The sequence below is a fragment of the Pan troglodytes genome, chromosome 1, assembly GCF_028858775.2.
Source record: "Pan troglodytes isolate AG18354 chromosome 1, NHGRI_mPanTro3-v2.0_pri, whole genome shotgun sequence".
Lineage (NCBI taxonomy): Eukaryota > Metazoa > Chordata > Mammalia > Primates > Hominidae > Pan > Pan troglodytes.
In genome coordinates, this window is record NC_072398.2 from 202,569,591 (window position 1) to 202,588,244 (window position 18,654).

Sequence of the window (18,654 nt, forward strand, 5' to 3'; positions counted from 1 at the left end):
CAAATGTTCTTAAACAGCTAGAAAAAAACTCCTTTATAGCATCATCATAATAATTCATAAATTCAGATACAGAATAAGAAAAAAATAATTGACTTTGTTTAGGAAATAATAAATTCTATTTGCTACCTTAACAAACTACTTCTCCTATTTCCTATATGATACAAATTCTAATCAAAAGGAGGTATTATCTTATAAATTTGTTTCCAGAATGCCATGCATATGAATAAAGCCTTTGCAACTAGCTTTAAGTTCAGAATGCAAACTGATAATCTACATCTCATTAAACAATCACCAAACACACACCCAAAAAAGTATTTTCAACAAGTCATGTTCATATTTATACAAGAGAGGGTATATAGAAACTTAATGAAGTATTCAGATGATTTAAAACATTTTGGGAAGGCAATTAGTATGCAGATCCTCCTCCACCTCAAAAATCTTTAGAAGGAAGTCACAACTCAGTACTTTTAAATAAGTGATATGCTAGGGTTTCAGTCCCTTTTGTTCTGGCATGCTCTTGGGAGAATGACTGTTAACTCCATAAGCAGTTGAAAAGGGAGGAAGAAAGCAGAAGCACGAATTAGCTATTTTTGAAAGTAGTGGGGTGTGGAGCATCATGGTAGCACAAATTCTATGCACATCCTCTCTGGATCCTTCCTTCACTCAACACTTACGTACAGTGTAGCCATGAATTTTTTTCTTTCTCTCTTTTTTTTTTTTTTTGAGACAGAGTCTCGCTCTGTTGCCCAGGCTGGCGTGGAGTGGCGTGATCTTGGCTCACTGCAACCTCCGCCTCCCAGGTTCAAGCAATTCTCCTGCCTCAGCCTCCCAAGTAGCTGGGACTACAGTTGCACGCCATCACGCCTGGGTAATTTTTTGTATTTTAATAGAGGCGGGGTTTCACTGTGTTGCCCAGGCTGGTCTCGAATTCATGAGCTCAGGCGAACCGCCCACCTCGGCCTCCCAAAGTGCTAGGATTACGGGGGTGAGCCACCGCGCCCAGCCTAATTTTTTCTTTTAACTGGTAGTATACACCAATATAGGTTAACAAGTAATACATTCATTGTATTTTATCCAGGTCTCTGAAATGAGATGAAAGGGAGGTGACCTAAAATCAGGAGAAGCAAGGTAAAAGCTGTTTGATTCCTCTATCACTTTCCCTACTCCATGATCTTCAATGTCTGTCCTACACTAACTCTGGCGCAATTTTGGAATCTGTTTTCCAAGAAAGTGTAAAGCAAATGGTCTCTGGAAAGGGGTCGCAAAAGGCAACTGATGGTAGGGATATGGTACAAAAAATGGAAGGGGTTGGGTGCAATGGCTCATGCCTGTAATCTCAACTTTTGGGGCGGCCGAGGTGGGAGAATCACTTGAGCCCAGGAGTTCAAGACCAGCCTGGGCAACATAGGGAGACTGCATCTTTACAAAAAGTAAAAAAATTAGTCAGGCATGGTGGTATGTGCCTATAGTCCCAGCTACTTGGGAGGCAGAGGTGGGAGAATTGTTTGAGCTCAGGAGGTTGAGGCTGCGGTGCTTTTTTTTTTTTTTTGAGACAGAGGAAGACTGACCCCAAAAAATAAAAATAAAAAAATAACATGAAAAAGAAAATAAGGCCAGCTGCAGAGGCTCATGCCTGTAATCTCAGCACTTTGGTAGGCCGAGGCAGGCGGATCACCTGAGGTCAGGAGTTCGAGACCAGCCTAGCCAACATGGTGAAACCCTAAAACTACAAAAATTAGCCAGGCAGTGATGGGTGCTTGTAATCCCAGTTACTTGGGAGGCTGAGGCCAGGAGAATCATTTGAACCCAGGAGGCAGAGGTTGCAGTAAGCTGAGATGGCGCCACTGCACTCTAGCCTGGGTGACAGAGCAAGACTCCATCTCAAAAGATAAAAATAAAATAAAATAAAATACAAATACAAGTAAAATTAAAAATGGAAGAGAATTAAGTGAAAATATGCATAATTAATGCTGAATGCAGCAGTCTCTTCAGTCAGTCTTCTTCACCCCTTACCATCCAAACACAGTGGGAAGACTGTGCCCCTTAGACCCTGATACTGATATGAGAATGTTCATCAACAATAAGGCCAAGAAGCTCACCCAAAGGCAACCTGCCTATACATTTAAAGCTTCTAACTGGCTATTTAGTCCCTCACTTTTAACCATCAGCAGACAGTTAATTATTACTAGACATCAGAGAAAAACTCTAACATAAAAGAAACCAAATCAATATTTAAAAACAATGTTAGGAAAAAAAGAGACTATGCAGGGCAAAGAAAATCTGTTGAAAGAATGAAAGGATAGTATAAAAAGAAACATTCAGAGACTTCAAAAAGACCTCCTGGAGATTAAAATCTAATAGTAGAAAAGAAAAATTTAATAAAAGTAGAAGATAAAGTCGAATAAATCTTGCAGGAAACATATCTAAAGGAAAAAGAAATGAATTAGATAATTATTCCAGGAGGTTCAACATCAAAAAGCTACTGGCAACCAAGACAGAGGAAGACATGAGGGTTTAGGAAACAAAGGAGCTAACACAGGAAAGAAGCAAAGCTGCCAGGAAAATGGAGACTGGATAACCCAGGCTGACAGTTGCGTACCACCTCTACAGACTGCAAGGCCACCTGTACACAGACTGGAGCAATGTGACTCAAGAGATATATTGAAAGCTGTCATCACCAATATCTCTGCTGCTATTTATCCTTTTTAAAGCTAAGAACACAGTACCCAGGTGAGCCTGGCCCTCAGCCTGTCTTGACTAAATGCTTATGGATTTCTTCTTTGAACATACTTGATTGCCTAATGAGTTCCAGACACTCATTTCACTCCACAAAAGTTTCTTTAACCCAGCGGTCCCCAACCTTTTTGGCACCAGGGACCAGGTTCATGGAAGACAATTTTTCTACAGACGGGGGTGTTGGGGTGGTTTGGGATGAAACTGTTCCACCTAATCACTGATCTGACAGGAGGTGGAGCTCAGACTGTAATGCTCACTGGCCCACTGCTCACCTCCTGTGGCCCGGGGGTAGTGGTGCAGGGTACTCCTGCTTAGGAGAAACCACAGAGCTAATCACTCCCTCTGACCATATTTCTGTCAAATGTCCAAGACCTAGTCCACACTGAAACCCTGCCCAATACAATCTCCAGGATTAAATCTTAACTTTACTCATGACTTCCATAGAAGGGCCTCTAAGAACCTCAGGAAAATGAAGCAAGTATAATCTGCTGATCTCTGGGGATCCCTGAGATCCTTTCAGAAGTCCAAGAGGTAAAACTAAATACATAAGAATACAAAAAAATTATTTGCCTTTTCCACTGTGTTGACACTTGCACTGATGGTACAAAAGCAATGGTGAGCAAAACTGTTAGCACCTTAACACAAATCAAGGCAACAGCACCAAACTGTAGCAGAAATCATTGTTTTCTTCACAACTACACAGTTACAGTGAAAAATAAATTCAACTTTAAGAATGTCCTTGATAAAGTAATAAAAAATATTAGTTTTAATAAATATCAACCCTTTAGTACATATATTTTTATTACTGTATATGATGAAACAGAAATATGTATAAAGCACATTTGTATACTAAGTATGATGGTTATCTCCAGGAAAGGCATTTGTGTGATTGAGTTGCAAACTGAACTAGACAGTTTTCTTCATGGAATACTATTTTTACTTGAAAGACTGAACAACAAGCTATGTTATTCAAGCTTAGATAGCTGACAGGCATTTTCTCAAAAGTAAGCCTATCACTAATAAAGAAAATTAACAGTATTTGTTGCTAGTGATAGAATTCAAGCTTTCAAGTGAAATTCCTATTTTGGAAAATTTACATCCAGAATGAGCTTGACAGCTTCCCAACATTTAACATTTTTTTCAATGAGACCAATAGTGATATTAACGAACATGATATTTAAATATTATATAATGAAATGTGTAAGCATCTGTCCAGGTAGAAAAGGTCCTAGAGACCTTAGGTCTATCCTTCTGGTACTTTATTCGTAAAAATCCCTCACTACTTTTATTTCCAGAATACCACAAATAATTCTTTCTTTCTTTCTCTTTCTTTCTTTCTTTCTTTTGTTCATTCGTTCTTTCTTTATTTCTTTCTTTTGTTCATTCGTTCTTTCTTTCTTTTGGGTGGTTTCTGTTTTCTTTTTTTCCTTTTTTATGTCATTTTTTACTTCAATAGGTTTTTGGGTAATGGGTAGTATTTGGTTACATGAATACGTTCTTTACTGGTGATTTCTGAGATTCTGGTGCAACCATCATCCAAGCCGTGTACACTGTACCCAATGTGTAGTCTTTTATCTCTTTTTCAATATTTCTACTTAATTATTAGCTAACTTGATTATAACAAAATTCTCACTCCACCAAAAGAAACAAACTCATTTTACATCCTCAATTCTTTTCTTTGTCAAATGACACTGAGTACACCAAATTCTTATCATATGTATATGTGTGTATATGTATAGTAAACAACTAAGAAAAAAATCATTATAACATTTAGAAGGAAAAATGGAGACAGAGGAGAATGGTTGTTAAATATAACTATGAATCATTTCTATTTTCCTATAAACTCCATATTATGATTGAATGAATGTTAATTTACAAATTCCAAGATTTAAATAAGTGTTTAGAAAAAAATAATCTCAGGCCGGGCTCACACCTGTAATCCGAACACTTTCGGAAGCCGAGGCAGGTGGATCATCTGAGGTCAGGAGTTCAAGACCAGCCTGGCCAATATGGCGAAATCCCGTCTCTATTAAAAATACAAAAATTAGTTGGGTGTGGTGGCAGGTGCCTGTAGTCCCAGCTACTTGGGAGGCTGAGGCAGGAGAATTGCTTGAACCCGGGAGGCGGAGGTTGCAGTGAGCCGAGATCACACCATTGTACTCCAGCCTGGGTGACAGAGCAAGACTCCATCTCAAAAAAACCCCAAAAAACCAAAAACAAACCAAAAAAATAAAAATAAAAAATAATCTCAGCCGGGCATGGTGGCTCACGCCTGCAATTCCCGCCACTTTGGGAGGCCGCGGCGGGTGGATCACCTGAGGTCAGGAGTTCAAGACCAGCCTGGCCAACGTGGTGAAACCTCATCTCTACTAAAAATACAAAAATTAGCTGGGTATGGTGGCAGGTGCTGGTAATCCCAGCTACTTAGGAGGCTGAGGCAGGAGAATCACTTGAACCCGGGAGGTGGAGGTTGCAGTGAAGCGAGACTGTGCCATTGCACTCCAGCCTGGGTGACAAGAGCAAAACTCCGTCTCAAATAAAAAAAAGAAAAGAAAAAGAAAAAAATAATCTCACTAGCACAGAACCCAAATTTCTACCTATCTTAGTAAACAATCAAAAGCACATTTCACTTTATGCCTCAATTGACTACTGGTCAACTATAACTTCTATAGCAACTCTCACGTTGATACTCCCTAGAAAATTTAAGTTATATTTAAGGTTAATTTCAGTTTAATTTAATTGTTTAATAATAAATTTGACTGATAAGATTATATTAAAATTTAGGTTATGTTTACTTAAGTGAAGTAAGGAGGTCACTCAGAATGAAAACTTAGGTTTCCAGTACAAACCTATGGAGTTGTCATGTATTATTCTAGTTTATCATATGGTCATGTTCTTTAGAATTTGTCACCAGACTACTATAATAAAACTCAGTTTACCAAATTCTTCAAGATTTAACTTGGTAATGAAGCTACAAACTTTAGGAATAAGTGGCTGGGCACGGTGGCTCACGCCTGTAATCCCAGCACTTTGGGAGGCCAAGGCGGGCAGATCATGAGGTCAGGAGCTCGAGATCATCCTGGCCAACATGGTGAAACCCCATCTCTACTAAAAATACAAAAAATGAGCTGGGTGTGGTGGCACGTGCCTGTAGTCCCAGCTACTCGGGAAGCTGAGGCAGGAGAATGGCTTGAACTCAGGAGGCGGAGATTGCAGTGAGCCCAGATCGCCCCACTGCACTCCTACCTGGGGACACAGCGAGACTCCGTCTCAAAAAAAAAAAAAAAAAAAAAAATTTATGAAGAAGTACAGACTGCCCTCTTGTGTTCAAACTAAGGATGGATCTAATTGATGATGGATCTAATTGATGAACTAGGCATAATCCTAAAAACTACTCTTCAGGGGGGAGAGAAAGCCAAGGTCCTAAAGAAATTATCTAAGGTCGTTAAAAGCAGAAAAATTCTGATATTACAAAGTAATAAAGAGCAGTCTTCTCAAAGCAAGACAAAAGCTCTTAATCTGAGCCAGATGATTGCTAGTACCAGCAGCCCAAAAAGCCTAACCTCAGTTAGTATTATATAGTAGTATTTTTACTATACTTCCTCAAGCTGCACTGGCATAAAAAGGGATTCAGACTTCTTTCCGTGTGATGAAGGATCAGAAAATGCTTGAATCGGATGCTTCCTCCAGTACGCTGAAATTAAACAAGTAAAACTGCCTCTGATTTCTTTTCTTTCTTTTTTGCTAATGTGTATTTTAAAATGAAAAGTACTTCCTAACTAGTCTTCCTAGTCAATGTTATGGTTTCAAAAAATCTGATATCCTAAGACATATCTCTCACTTTGAAGTGAGCATCAGTTAAAAATAGGGCCAGGAGTGGTGGAGTATGCCTGTAGTCCTAGCTACGTGGGAAATATGCATAATTAATGCTGAATGCAACAGCCTCTTTACTCAGTCTTCTTCACCCCTTACCATCCAAACACAGTGGGAGGCTAAAGCAGGAAGACTGCTTGAGCCCAGGAGTTCAAGGATGTAGCATGCTATGATTGCGTCTGTGAATAGCCACTGAACTCCAGCCTGGGCAACACAGTGATATCCAGTCTTGGAAAAAAAAAAAAAAAGAAAGAAAAGGGGTTCCACACGCAGTAAATGACTTTATCGCCAAAAAGGCAGACATTAAACCTTTGTATATCTAGACTTACATTCCTTTACTCATGTTGCTAGATGAAATATACGCAGGCTAAACTTAATTAGAAATATTAGGCTGGGGGCAGTGGCTCACGCCTGTAATTCCAACACTCTGGGAGGCCAAGGCAGGTGGATCCCTTGAGCCTAGGAATTCCAGAGCTGCCTGCTCAACAAGGCAAAGCCCTATCTCTACCAAAAAAAAAAAAAAAAAATCAGTCGGGCATAGGGGTGCACACCTGTAGTCCCAGCTACTCAGGAGGCTGAGTTGAAAGGATTGCCTGAGCCCGGGAGGTCAAGGCTGCAGTGAGCTGTGATGGTGCCACTGCACTCCAGCCTGGGCGACAGAGTGAGACACTATCTCAAAAAAAATAAATTAAAAAAAATATATATATATACACACACACACATATATATAGACACACACACGTACATATATATTACACATGCCTGCTATTATGATTACTTCCATGTTATCTTTTTCTTTTCTTTTCTTTTAAGACAGAGTCTCCCTGTGTTGCCGAGGCTGGAGTGCAGTGGCATGATCCCAGCTTACTGCAACCTCCGCCTTCCAGGCCTCAAGTGTTTCTCCTGCCTCAACCTCCCCAGTAGCTGAGATTACAGGCACTCACTACCACGCCCAGCTAATTTTTGTATTTTTAGTAGACGGGGTTTCACCATGTCAGCCAGGCTGGTCTCAAACTCCTGACCTCAAGTGATCTGCCCATCTCAGCCTCCCAAAGTGCTGGGATTACAGGCATGAGCCACTGCGCCCAGTCACTTTCATGTTATCTTCCATTGGCCAAGTACTAATGAAGCACTACAAAGCACACTTGTTTCTGAAATATGAGCAGAACTACATTTCCAACCAAAGAGAAGTATACATAAGTTACTGAGTGATTAAGACAGAGAAATTTATTTACTTATTTTTCTTTTTTTGAGACAGAGTCTTGCTCTGTTGCCCAGGATGGAGCGCAGTGGTGCGATCTCAGCTCACTGCAACCTCTGCTTCCTGGGTTCAAGCGTTTCTCATGCTTCAGCCTCCAGAGTAGCTGGGATTACAGGTGTGTGCCACCATGCCCAGCTTAATTTTTGTATTTTTAGTAGAGACGGGGTTTTGTCATGTTGGCCAGGCTGGTCTCGAACTCCTAGTCTCAAGGGATCTGCCTGCCTCAGCTTCCCAAAGTGCTAGGATTATAGGCGTGAGCCACCACGCCTGGCTAAGATAGAGAAATTTAAATTTCTCATTTTATCTTGTCAAATGGTTCTTGATTTTTTTCATTAAAAATGTTATTTGTGTAATATATAATGGGTTTATCAATGTTGTTTTAAAACAAATTAATATTTTTAAAGTTTCTCAGGTTTAATTTGTAATACAGCAAATATCAATAGATATGTCACATAAACAAAAGGTAATTGGCACTCTATCATAAGTATATAACTGAATTCTTATAGAAGCAAAAAGTTTGAGACCCGTTATTCTACAGAGTAGCATACTGAATATGAAAAAAAACCAATTTACTCTCAAAGCTTTAATGGAGGTGAGGATAAAACAGAAATGTCATTTACTAAGAAAAATGTAGGTGATACTCACCAAATGGATCTTCCATGCCACTATTAACCAGTTTAGGGAGGTGAGATACTGTTTCTAAAAAGAGAAAAAGGTAAATGATACACTTAATACATATAGTCCATCACCTTTTATGCTTTTAAAAAAATAATCCTAATTCAGTAACATTGACTATAGTTTAAAAGTGGAACATTATAGAAATGTACAACTTATTAAATGATAGTTTGTTTTTTTTTTGAGACAGGATCTCCTTATGTTGCCCAGACTAGATTTTAATTCTTGGGCTCAAGTGATCCTCCCATGTCAGCCTCTTGAGGATTACAACAGCCTGAGACTGTGCCAGGCTGGGAGTTATTTTAGGGGAATTGAGATACAGATGTACAATACTAGATTATCATAAAACGTTTAAGGCTAATTTTTGTCTTAAAATATATTATTGTCAGTTTTCTCAAATAAGCTCCCTTTCCAATCCTCATTTTGAATTTACTAGAGTATAGGGAAAAAGGCAAGTTTTTTTGGTAAGAAAAATACAACACCTGAGAAAGGGCATGAGGAACATCTTTGAAGAAGGGAATTGGTTTTGCCTAAGGAAAATGGAAGTTATTTTAGACACAGGAGGATGGTTCAGTAAGCTGTAAGTTTATCCACTCAAGTATGAAAATAAAACAAAAAACGTTTCAAAAGAAAGTTGACTAAGTATAATATACAACCTCCTGCACCCCCAATCAAGGCAAGTGTCAAATCTGCCCTACCCAGCTTCCTACTCCTCCTGTGGTTTTTATCCTAAGGTCATTCCCTAACAGTCTGAATACTAAACTCCAATTCAGAGCCTGCTTTTTATAAGTCACTACCTACTGACAGGAATGACTGGAGAAACTTGGGAGTAAGATGCAGTTGTAGGGCCGGGCGCAGTGGCTCATGGGCTACTCGTACTAGCAATCATCTGGCTCAGATTAAAAGCTTTTGAGAAGACTGCTGTTTATTACCTTGTAAGATCAGAATTTTTCTGCTTTTAACGACCTTAGACGATTTCTTTAGGACCTTGGCTTTTTTTTTTCCCCCTCAAGAGTAGTTTTTACCTAGTTCATCAATTAGATCCATCCTTAGTTTGAACAGTCTGTTCAAAAAGGGCAGTCTGTACTTATTCATAAATTTTGTAGCTTCATTACCAAGTTAAATCTTGAAGAATTTGGTAAATTGAGTTTTATTATAGTAGCCTGTGACAAATTCTAAAGAACATGACCATATGATAAACTAGAATAATACATGACAACTCCATAGGTTTGTACTGGAAATGTAAAGTTTTCATTCTGACTGACCTCCTTACTTCACTTAAGTAAACATAACCTAAATTTTAATATAATCTTATCAGTCAAATTTATTAAACAATTAAATTAAACTGAAATTAACCTTAAATATAACTTAAATTTACTAGAGAGTATCAAAGTGAGAGCTGCTATAGAAGTTATGGTTGGCCAGCAGTCAATTGAGGCATAAAGTGAAATATGCTTTTGATTGTTTACTAAGATAGATAGAAATCTGGGTTCTGTGCTAGTGAGATTATTTTTTTCTTTTCCTTTTCCTTTTTTTTTTTTTTAAGATGGAGTTTCGCTCTGTTGTCCAGGCTGGAGTGCAATGGTGCAATCTCAGCACACTGCAACCTCTGCCTCCTGGGTTCAAGTGATTCTCCTGCCTCAGCCTCCTGAGTAGCTGGGATTACAGGCACCTGCCACCATGCCCAGCTAATTTTGGTATTTTTAGTAGAGACAGAGTTTCACCATGTTGGCCAGGTTGGTCTCGAACTCCTAACTGGTGGTCATTCCCTGGTCATTGAATGTGAAATTGAAATACACATACTTGGGGCCAGGCGTGGTGGTTCACACCTGTAATCCCAGCACTTTGGGAGGTCGAGATGGGTGGATCACCTGAGGTCAGGAGTTTGAGACCAGCCTGGACAACATGGTGAAACCCTGTCTCTACTAAAAATACCAAAATTAGCTGGGCATGGTGGCCTGTACCTGTAGTCCCAGCTACTCAGGAGGCTGAGGCATGAGAATTGCTTGAACCTGGGAGTCGGAGGTTGCAGTGAGCTGAGAACATGCCACTGAACTCCAGCCTGGGCAACAGAGTAAGATTCGGTCTCAAAAAAGAAAAAGAAAAAAATTTAAAGTTTTGTGCTTCAAAGGACACCATCAAGAAAGTGATAAGGCAACCCACAGAATGGGAGAAAATTTTTGCAAATCATCTATCTGATAAGGAACCTATATCTAGAATACATAAAGAAAAATAACTCAATAACAAAAAGACAACCCAATTTAAAAATGGGCAAAGGATGTATATAAACATTTCCTAAGAGAAGATATACAGTCAATAGGCACGTGAAAAGATCTTCAACATCTCATCTTTAGCCCTACAGGAAATGCAAATCAATGTCACAATGAGATAACACTTTACACCCATTATGATGGCTATAATAAATAAAAGAGGTAATAACAAGTGTTGGGAGCTAAACCAAGAACACATGGATACTAGGAGGGGAACAACAGACACTGGAGCCTGCTTGAGGGTGAAGGATGAGAGGATCAGAAAAAATACCTATCAGGTGTTATGGTTATTACCGGGGTGACTAAATTATCTGTACACCAAACCCCCGTAACACACAGTTTACCTATATAACAAACCTGCAAGTGTACGTGTATCCTGAACGTAAAATAAAAGTTAAATAAATACATAACAAGTATTAGGAAAGATGCAGAGAAACTGGGGCCTCAATAAACTGCTGGTGAGAATGTAAAATGATGTGGCCGATTTGGAAGAGTAACAGTTCCCCAAACAGTTAAACATAGAGTTTACCATATGACCCACTCCTAGGTATATATCCAAGAGAAATAAAAACATATGTCAAGGCCAGGTGCGGTGGCTCACGCCTGTAATCCCAGCACTTTGGGAGGCCGAGGCGGGCAGATCACCTGAGGTCAGGAGTTCGAGACCAGCCTGGTCAATATGGTGAAACCCTGTCTCTACTAAAAATACAAAAATTAGCTGGGCGTGGTGGCAGGTGCCTGTAGTCCCAGGTACTCAGGAGGCTGAGGCAGGAGAATCGCTTGAACCCGGGAGGCGGAGGTTGCAGTGAGCTGAGATCGCGCCACTGCACTCCAGTCTGGGTTACAGAGCAAAACTCCGTCTCAAAAAAAAAAAAAAAAAAAAAGGATGTTCATACAAAACCTTGTACACAGGCCAGGTGCAGTGGCTCATGCCTGTAATCCCAGCACTTTGGGAGGACAAGGCAGGCAGATCACTTGAGGTCAGAAGTTTGAGACAAGCCTAGCCAACATGGTGAAACCCCGTCTCTACAAAAAATACAAAAATTACTTGAGCATGGTGGCACGTGCCTATAGTCCCAGCTAACTACAAAAACAAACGTCCCCAAAACAAACAAACGAAAAACTTGCATACAAATGTGCATAGCAGCATTATTCATAATAGCTAAAAAGTGAAAACCACCCAGTGTCTTTCCACTGATCACTGGATAAACAAAATTAATACAACGGGACATTCAGCATAAAAAGAAATTAAGTATTGATACATGTTGTAACATGGATAAACGTTTAAAACACACTAAATGAAAGGCTAATCACAAAGGACCATGCAGCGTATTATTCTACTTACATGAAATGTCCATAATAGGTAAGTCTATAGAGACAGAAAGTTTGCGGTGGCCTATGTTGGGGGTGGGTGGGGAGGAGATTACAGAGTGACAGCTAAGGGGAACAGAGTTTTTTGGGGGGTAATTAAAATGTTCTAAAATTGGTTAGAGTGATGGTTACACAACTTGCAAATATATTAAAAGCCATTGAGTTGTATACTATAAACTGTAATTATAAATTTTACAATAATGAATTATATCTCAAAAATATTGTTTTTTTGTTTTTTAAGTAGTAGATCTGAGCAACACAAGGGTATACTGTGGTAGCATGCTGCTGCACTGGCTGGATCCTCCATTAAGGAATGACAGGACTGCTGTTGGGAGACAGCCTACAACTGTCAATCCTTTCAGGGAGTGCCTCAGATATGAAGAGTTGACTCAAGGAAGGTCACAACCTTCTCAGGAGTCCACATCCAATCAAGACCAGGGTGTAAGCCCAGCCGTTACAGCACACATAAGACAACTATAAAAGGTCATTTTAGCTCCAGAGCCCCCGTGGGGTCCGCTAAGGCTCCTGCTGGATCTCTATTGCCACTTGACTTCTCCCTATGGCCAAATACTGCTGCTCCTGTCCCCTCCCCTCTACGGGTGTTGATCCCAAGGGCACTTCCTAATAAGCATTCTTCAGGCTATACTATCAGAGTCTGCCTCAAAGATAACCCAACCTAGGACAGTACTCCTTTAAGAATAGGACTTTACTGACAGTTTGCCAGCCATCTGATACTTTCCAATTCTAATATTAAGTTATCGAAATCACAGATCGCAATTTTCAATACCACATGGTCCTTTCACATGTTCCAAGGGACTCTTATAGACCTCTAATTTCTCTATTAGATTATACTGAACTCTTCCAAAGCCACAGAAATCATTTACTTCTTTTGATTGATGTTGTTATAATATCAATCCTAGGGGATGATCCTGGTTTGTGATGGAAAGTTTCCATTAACAAAATACCCCTGTTCTTACAGAATCACAAACAGAAGCATGTCTTGCTAGAAAAATCCTGTGTAGTTTTTGCAGAGGAGAAGCCTACTTTGTGTTTCCACTAACTGGATACCTGTGCAAGACAGAAATATTCCTATGGCCTCTGTAACCACCCATAAACAGATGACACTCAAACCTATATGGTGAGCCACAGCACCTACTGAGCACCAAATTAGGTGCCCGGCCTAAATTTTTAAAAATTTTTGTAGAGATGGGGTCTCACTATGTTATCTAGGCTGGTCTCAAACTCCTTACCTCAAGTGATCCTCCCATCTTGGCCTCCCAAAGTGTTGGGATTACAGACATAGGCCAACATGCCTAGCCTAGTTCTACCATTTTTAATACCCTCTATATACACTGATGATACAAACAAATTCTTATTTCCAGGCTGAACATCTCCCCTGAACTTCAACAGACTTATATATCTACAGCATACTCAATAGTCTATTTGGAAATCTAGTAAGTTTCATAAACTTCCTATGTTTTAAAGAACAAACTCTTGATTTCCCACTCCCAATTTTTTCCTCCCTGGGTATTCCCTATTCATGAGTAGGGCAACAGATGTAAAGCACTTAGAAAAAGAGCTGGCATCTGTGTTAGCTGCTATTTTGTATCATTTCAGTAAAATGGCAGCTTAAGTTTTCTAGTTGCTCAACAAGGTGTCATCCTTGACTCTTCTCTCTCTCACAGCTACAATTAAATCATTACCAAGTCTTACTGCCTCCACCTCCAAAAGATATCCATAATTTAACCACTTCTCACTCTAGTCTAAGGTATCACCATCTCTTGCTAGACTAGTACAATCAACCCCTAATTAACCTCCCTTCTTCTCAGACTCTTATATTCTGTTATTCTCAGACTGGCCTGGGTGATCCGTTCAAAAAGTAAAGCAGAGCTGGATGCAGTGGCTGATGGCTATAATCGCAGTACTTTCAGATACTGAAGTGGTAGGATCACTTGAGGCCAGGAATTCGAGGCCAGCTTGGGCAACATAGTAAAATCCCTGTCTCTAAAAAAATTTAAAAATTAGATGAGCGTGGTGGTGCGTGCCTGTAGTCCTAGCTACTCTGAGGCGGGAAGACAGCTTGAGCCCAGAAGTTTGAGGTTACAGTGAGCTATGACTGCACCACGGCACTCCAGCATGGGCAACAGAGCCAGACCCTGCCTCTATTAACAACAAAAAAAAGGGCATGGTGGCTCATGCCTGTACTCCTAGCATTTTGGGAGGCCAAGGCGGGCAGATCGCCTGAGGTCAGGAGTTCAAAACCAGCCTGGCCAACATGGTGAAACCTCATCTCTACTAAAAATACAAAAATTAGCTGGGCATGGTGGCGGGCGCCTGTAATCCCAGCTACTTGGGAGGCTGAGGCAGGAAAATGGCTTGAACTCGGGAGGTGGAGGTTGCAGTGAGCCAAGATCGTGCCACTGCACTCCAGCCTGGGTGACAGAGCGAGACTCCATCTCAAAAAAAAAAAAAAAAAAAAAAAGTAAAGCAGGTCATATATCCCTGTTGTAGCCAAGTATCTCAGCCTCAAAATGCGTTTTAAAACTTTTTTTTCCTTTCTTGCTTTCAGCCTTGAAACATACTTTGAAACTCTTTGTTTCCCTTTCCTACCAGGTACTTCCATGAACAATGCTCACTTATCTAATTATGTGCTTGCTTTCAAATTCCAGGGGCCAATTTTGAAACAAATCAGGCAGAGAGAGCCAGTTGCAGAATCCTCCCACCTAAGGGGAGTTCTGAACAGTTGGCTCACCACTATTAGGCAGAAGTCAGGATGAAAAAACCAGAACTCCAGACAGGTGATTACTCAAGACAGCCATGGGAACAAGATTTGAAGGCTTACCCCCTCCTGCACCACTATCACATATTTCCCATATCTTTGCCTTCTTAAAACCCTTCACTCAGGCCGGGCGTGGTGGCTCATGCCTGTAATCCCAGCGCTGTGGGAGGCCGAGGCGGGCAGATCACCTGAGGTCAGGAGTTCGAGACCAGCCTGGCCAACATAGGGAAACCCTGTCTCTACTAAAACTACAAAAATTAGCAGGGCGTGGTGGCGCGCGCCTGTAGTCCTGGCTACTCTGGAGGTTGAGGCAGGAGAATCACTTCAATCCGGGAGGCAGAGGTTGCACTAAGCTGAGATTGCGCCACTGCACTCCAGCCTGGGTGACAGAGTGAGACTCCATCTCAAAAAAAATCCTTCACTCAGCCCAAAAAACTGGAATGGTCTTTTGAAGGCATGAGCCTGGCCATTCCCCAGCTCCTAGCATTTGATTAATAAAACTGCTTTCCTTAAACCACACCTGGCTTCTCTTTTTTTTGGCCTCTGAGTGGCAAGCAGCCAGACTTAAGCCGGCTACACTATTACATCTGAAATTAACTCCAGATTTCTTTTTTTTTTAAATTGAGATGGAGTCTTGCTCTGTCACCCAGGCTGGAGTGCAGTGGCACGATCTTGGCTCACTGCAACCTCCGACTCCCAGGTTCAAGCGATTCTCCTGCCTCAACCTCCCAAGTAGCTGGGATTACAGGCGTGCGCCAAGACGCCCGGCTAATTTTTGTATTTTTAGAAGAGATGGGGTTTCACCATGTTGGCCATGCTGGTCTCGAACTCCTGACCTCAAGTGATCTGCCCACCTTGGCCTCCCAAAGTGCTGGGATTACAGGCATGAGCCATCGTGCTTGACAACTGCAAATTTCTTACCACGGCCGATAAGATCCTACATGTCCTGGTCCCTGTCTGCTCCACTGACCACATTTCCTACTTCTCTTGCTCACTCTGTTTTACCCATACTGAGCTTACTATTGTTTCTGTAACATAACAAGCACATTCTTACCCTAGGGTTTGCAGTTGTTGTTCAGTCAGCCTGGAATGCTCTTTTCCCAGAAACTGCGTGATTTGCTCCATTATTTCAGGTCACTAAAGTATGACTCCCTCAGAGAGGCCTTTCCTTGGCACCCCCTTTTCAAAACATTCTATCCATTTACCCTGTTTTATTTTTATTTTAATGTATCACTATCTGATGGTATACTATCTGTAATTTATCTATAGATATGCTTACCTAAGTTCTTATTGTGTCTCTCCCAATCTAGAAAGTATCATTAGATACTTTATCTGTTCTGTTCACTACTATATCCCTGCATTTAGAAGGTGCATACACTAGGTACTAAGAAAATACTTACTGAATACATAAATGAACACTAGCACCAAACAGTACTACATAGTCCGAGACCAACAAGAAATTAATAGAAATGGAATTAGGTAAGTATCCATGACGTATGTGAGCCATGAGAAAACCAAATAACTTCAAAGGAACAAGTTTCCTGGCAATGTGAATACTGAAAAGTGGTAAAAGAAATAAATCATGCCATATCACTTAACAGTAGAGACATACTAAACTCAAAAAATAATTATACACAGCAGAAATTTCATCAACACAAAATTATTCATCATATATATATTTTTTGAGACAGAGTCTCGCTCTGTCGCCCAGGCTGGAGTGCAGTGGCATGACCTTGGCTTACTATAACCACCGCCTCCTGGATTCAAGCGATTCTCCTGCCTCAGCCTCCCCAGTAGCTGAGATTACCGGCATGTGCCCCCACACCCAGCTAATTTTTGTATTTTTAGTAGAGATGGGGTTCCACCATGTTGGCCAGGCTGGTCTTGAACTCCTGACCTCTGGTGATCCACCCACCTTGGCCTCCCAAAGTGCAGGGATTACAGGCGTGAGCCACTGTGCATGGCCTATTCATCACATTAATGTAATTTTAACACTTTATAATTGTTATATTAAAATTTGAAACCTTATTAGTTTTAGTTTTATACTCAAGAGCTTTAAGTTTTATACCTACCTTTTTTTTTTTTTTTTTTTTTTGAGACAGGGTCTGGCTCTATCACCCAGGCTAGAGTGCCAGTGGCATGATCATGGCTCATTGCAACCTCCACTTCCTGGGTTCAAGTGATCCTCCCACCTCTCAGCCTCCCAAGTAGCTGGGACTATAGGTGCATGCCACCCGGCTAATTTTTCTATTTTTTTGTAGAGATAGAGTTTTGCCATGTTGCCCAGGCTGGTCTCAAACTCCTGGGCTCAAGCTATCCACCTACCTTGGCCTCCCAAAGTGCTGGGATTATAGGCATGAGTCACCACACTTGGCCAGTTTATACCTACTTTTATGTTTGTAATATTGACTTACCAGTATAGTAAAAATATTTTAAGCCAATACTGAGAATTAACAATAAAAATTTTCCTTTAAAAAGCATTACTTGGATTAAGAAACCCTGTTCCAGAACAAAAAGCTCATCACAACATCCCCCTGCTCTACATATAACCTTTCATTGCCCAAGACAAAGTTGCCCAAGATAAAGTTCAAAGTCCTAACTTGATTTACATAATCCTGTGTGATCCAGCCTGTTTACCTTCCTGACCTCATCCCCTGCCAGTCTTTTACATTGCCTAAACCAAATGATGTCCCATTTCCTGAATGAATCATATTCCTTCTCACCTAAGCCTTTACACATGCTGTTCCCTCTACCTTTAAAAACTCTTTTTCCTACCTCTTTTTTTATTTTTTGAGACAGAGTTTTGCTCCTGTTGCCCAGGCTGGAGTGCAACGGCACGATCTCGGTTCACTGCAAACTCCACCTCCCGGGTTCAAGCGATTCTCCTGCCTCAGCTTCCCGAGTAGCTGGGATTACAAGCATGCGCCACAACACCCAGCTAATTTTGTATTTTTAGTAGAGACGGGGTTTGTCCGTGTTGGTCAGGCTGGTCTCGAACTCCTGACTTCATGTGATCCACCTGCCTCGGCCTCCCAGAGGTGCTGGGATTACAGATGTGAGCCACCGCACCCAGCCTTTCCTACCTCTTTACACAGCTAATTCCTTTAAATCTCAAGCTTGGCTAACGTGTCTTCCGGAATACCTTCTGTATTAGGGTTCTTCTCAGACACAGAACCAGTAGGATGGCTACAAAACATACATATTTGAGATTTGATAAAACTATTGCCTCAAAAGTGCTTCTTTTTGAATATCAGTATTTAATTTAATTAATTAAAAATTTTTTTTTTCTTTTTTGAGACAGAGTCTTGCTCTGTCACCCAGGCTGGAGTGCAGTAGCGCGATCTTGGCTCACTGCAACCTCCAGCTCCCAGGTTCAAGCAATTCTCCTGCCTCAGCCTCCCAAGTAGCTGGGATTATAGGCATGTGCCCCCACGCCCGGCTAATTTTTGTGTTTTTGGTAGAGACAGGGTTTCACCATGTTCACCAGGCTGGTCTCGAACTCTTGACCTCAAGTGATCTGCCTGCCTTAGCCTCCCAAAGTGCTGGGATTACAGGCATGAGCCACCGTGCTCGGCCTATTTTATTTTTTGAGACAGGGTCTGTCTACTCTGTTGCCCAGGCTGGAGTGCGGTGGCATGATCTCAGCTCACTGCAACCCTCTGCCTGTGGGGTTCAAGTGATTCTCCTGC

The 18,654-nt window shown here is 41.0% G+C and overlaps 1 protein-coding gene across 10 annotated transcripts in view; it reads right to left on the bottom strand.

The window, feature by feature from the left end:
* PHACTR4 (phosphatase and actin regulator 4) overlaps positions 1-18,654 on the bottom strand; it is a 132,789-nt gene that overhangs the window by 84,782 nt on the left and 29,353 nt on the right. For 9 of the 10 annotated variants that reach the window (XM_513255.9, XM_009451933.5, XM_009451954.5 and 6 more), the window contains exon 2: positions 8,516-8,569. The exons of the other annotated variant lie outside the window; for it this stretch is intronic. In XM_513255.9, the coding sequence (XP_513255.3) occupies positions 8,516-8,531 (16 nt within the window). In that variant the 5' untranslated portion in view covers positions 8,532-8,569. The remainder of the gene's footprint in view (positions 1-8,515; positions 8,570-18,654) is intronic. 10 annotated transcript variants of the gene reach the window in all.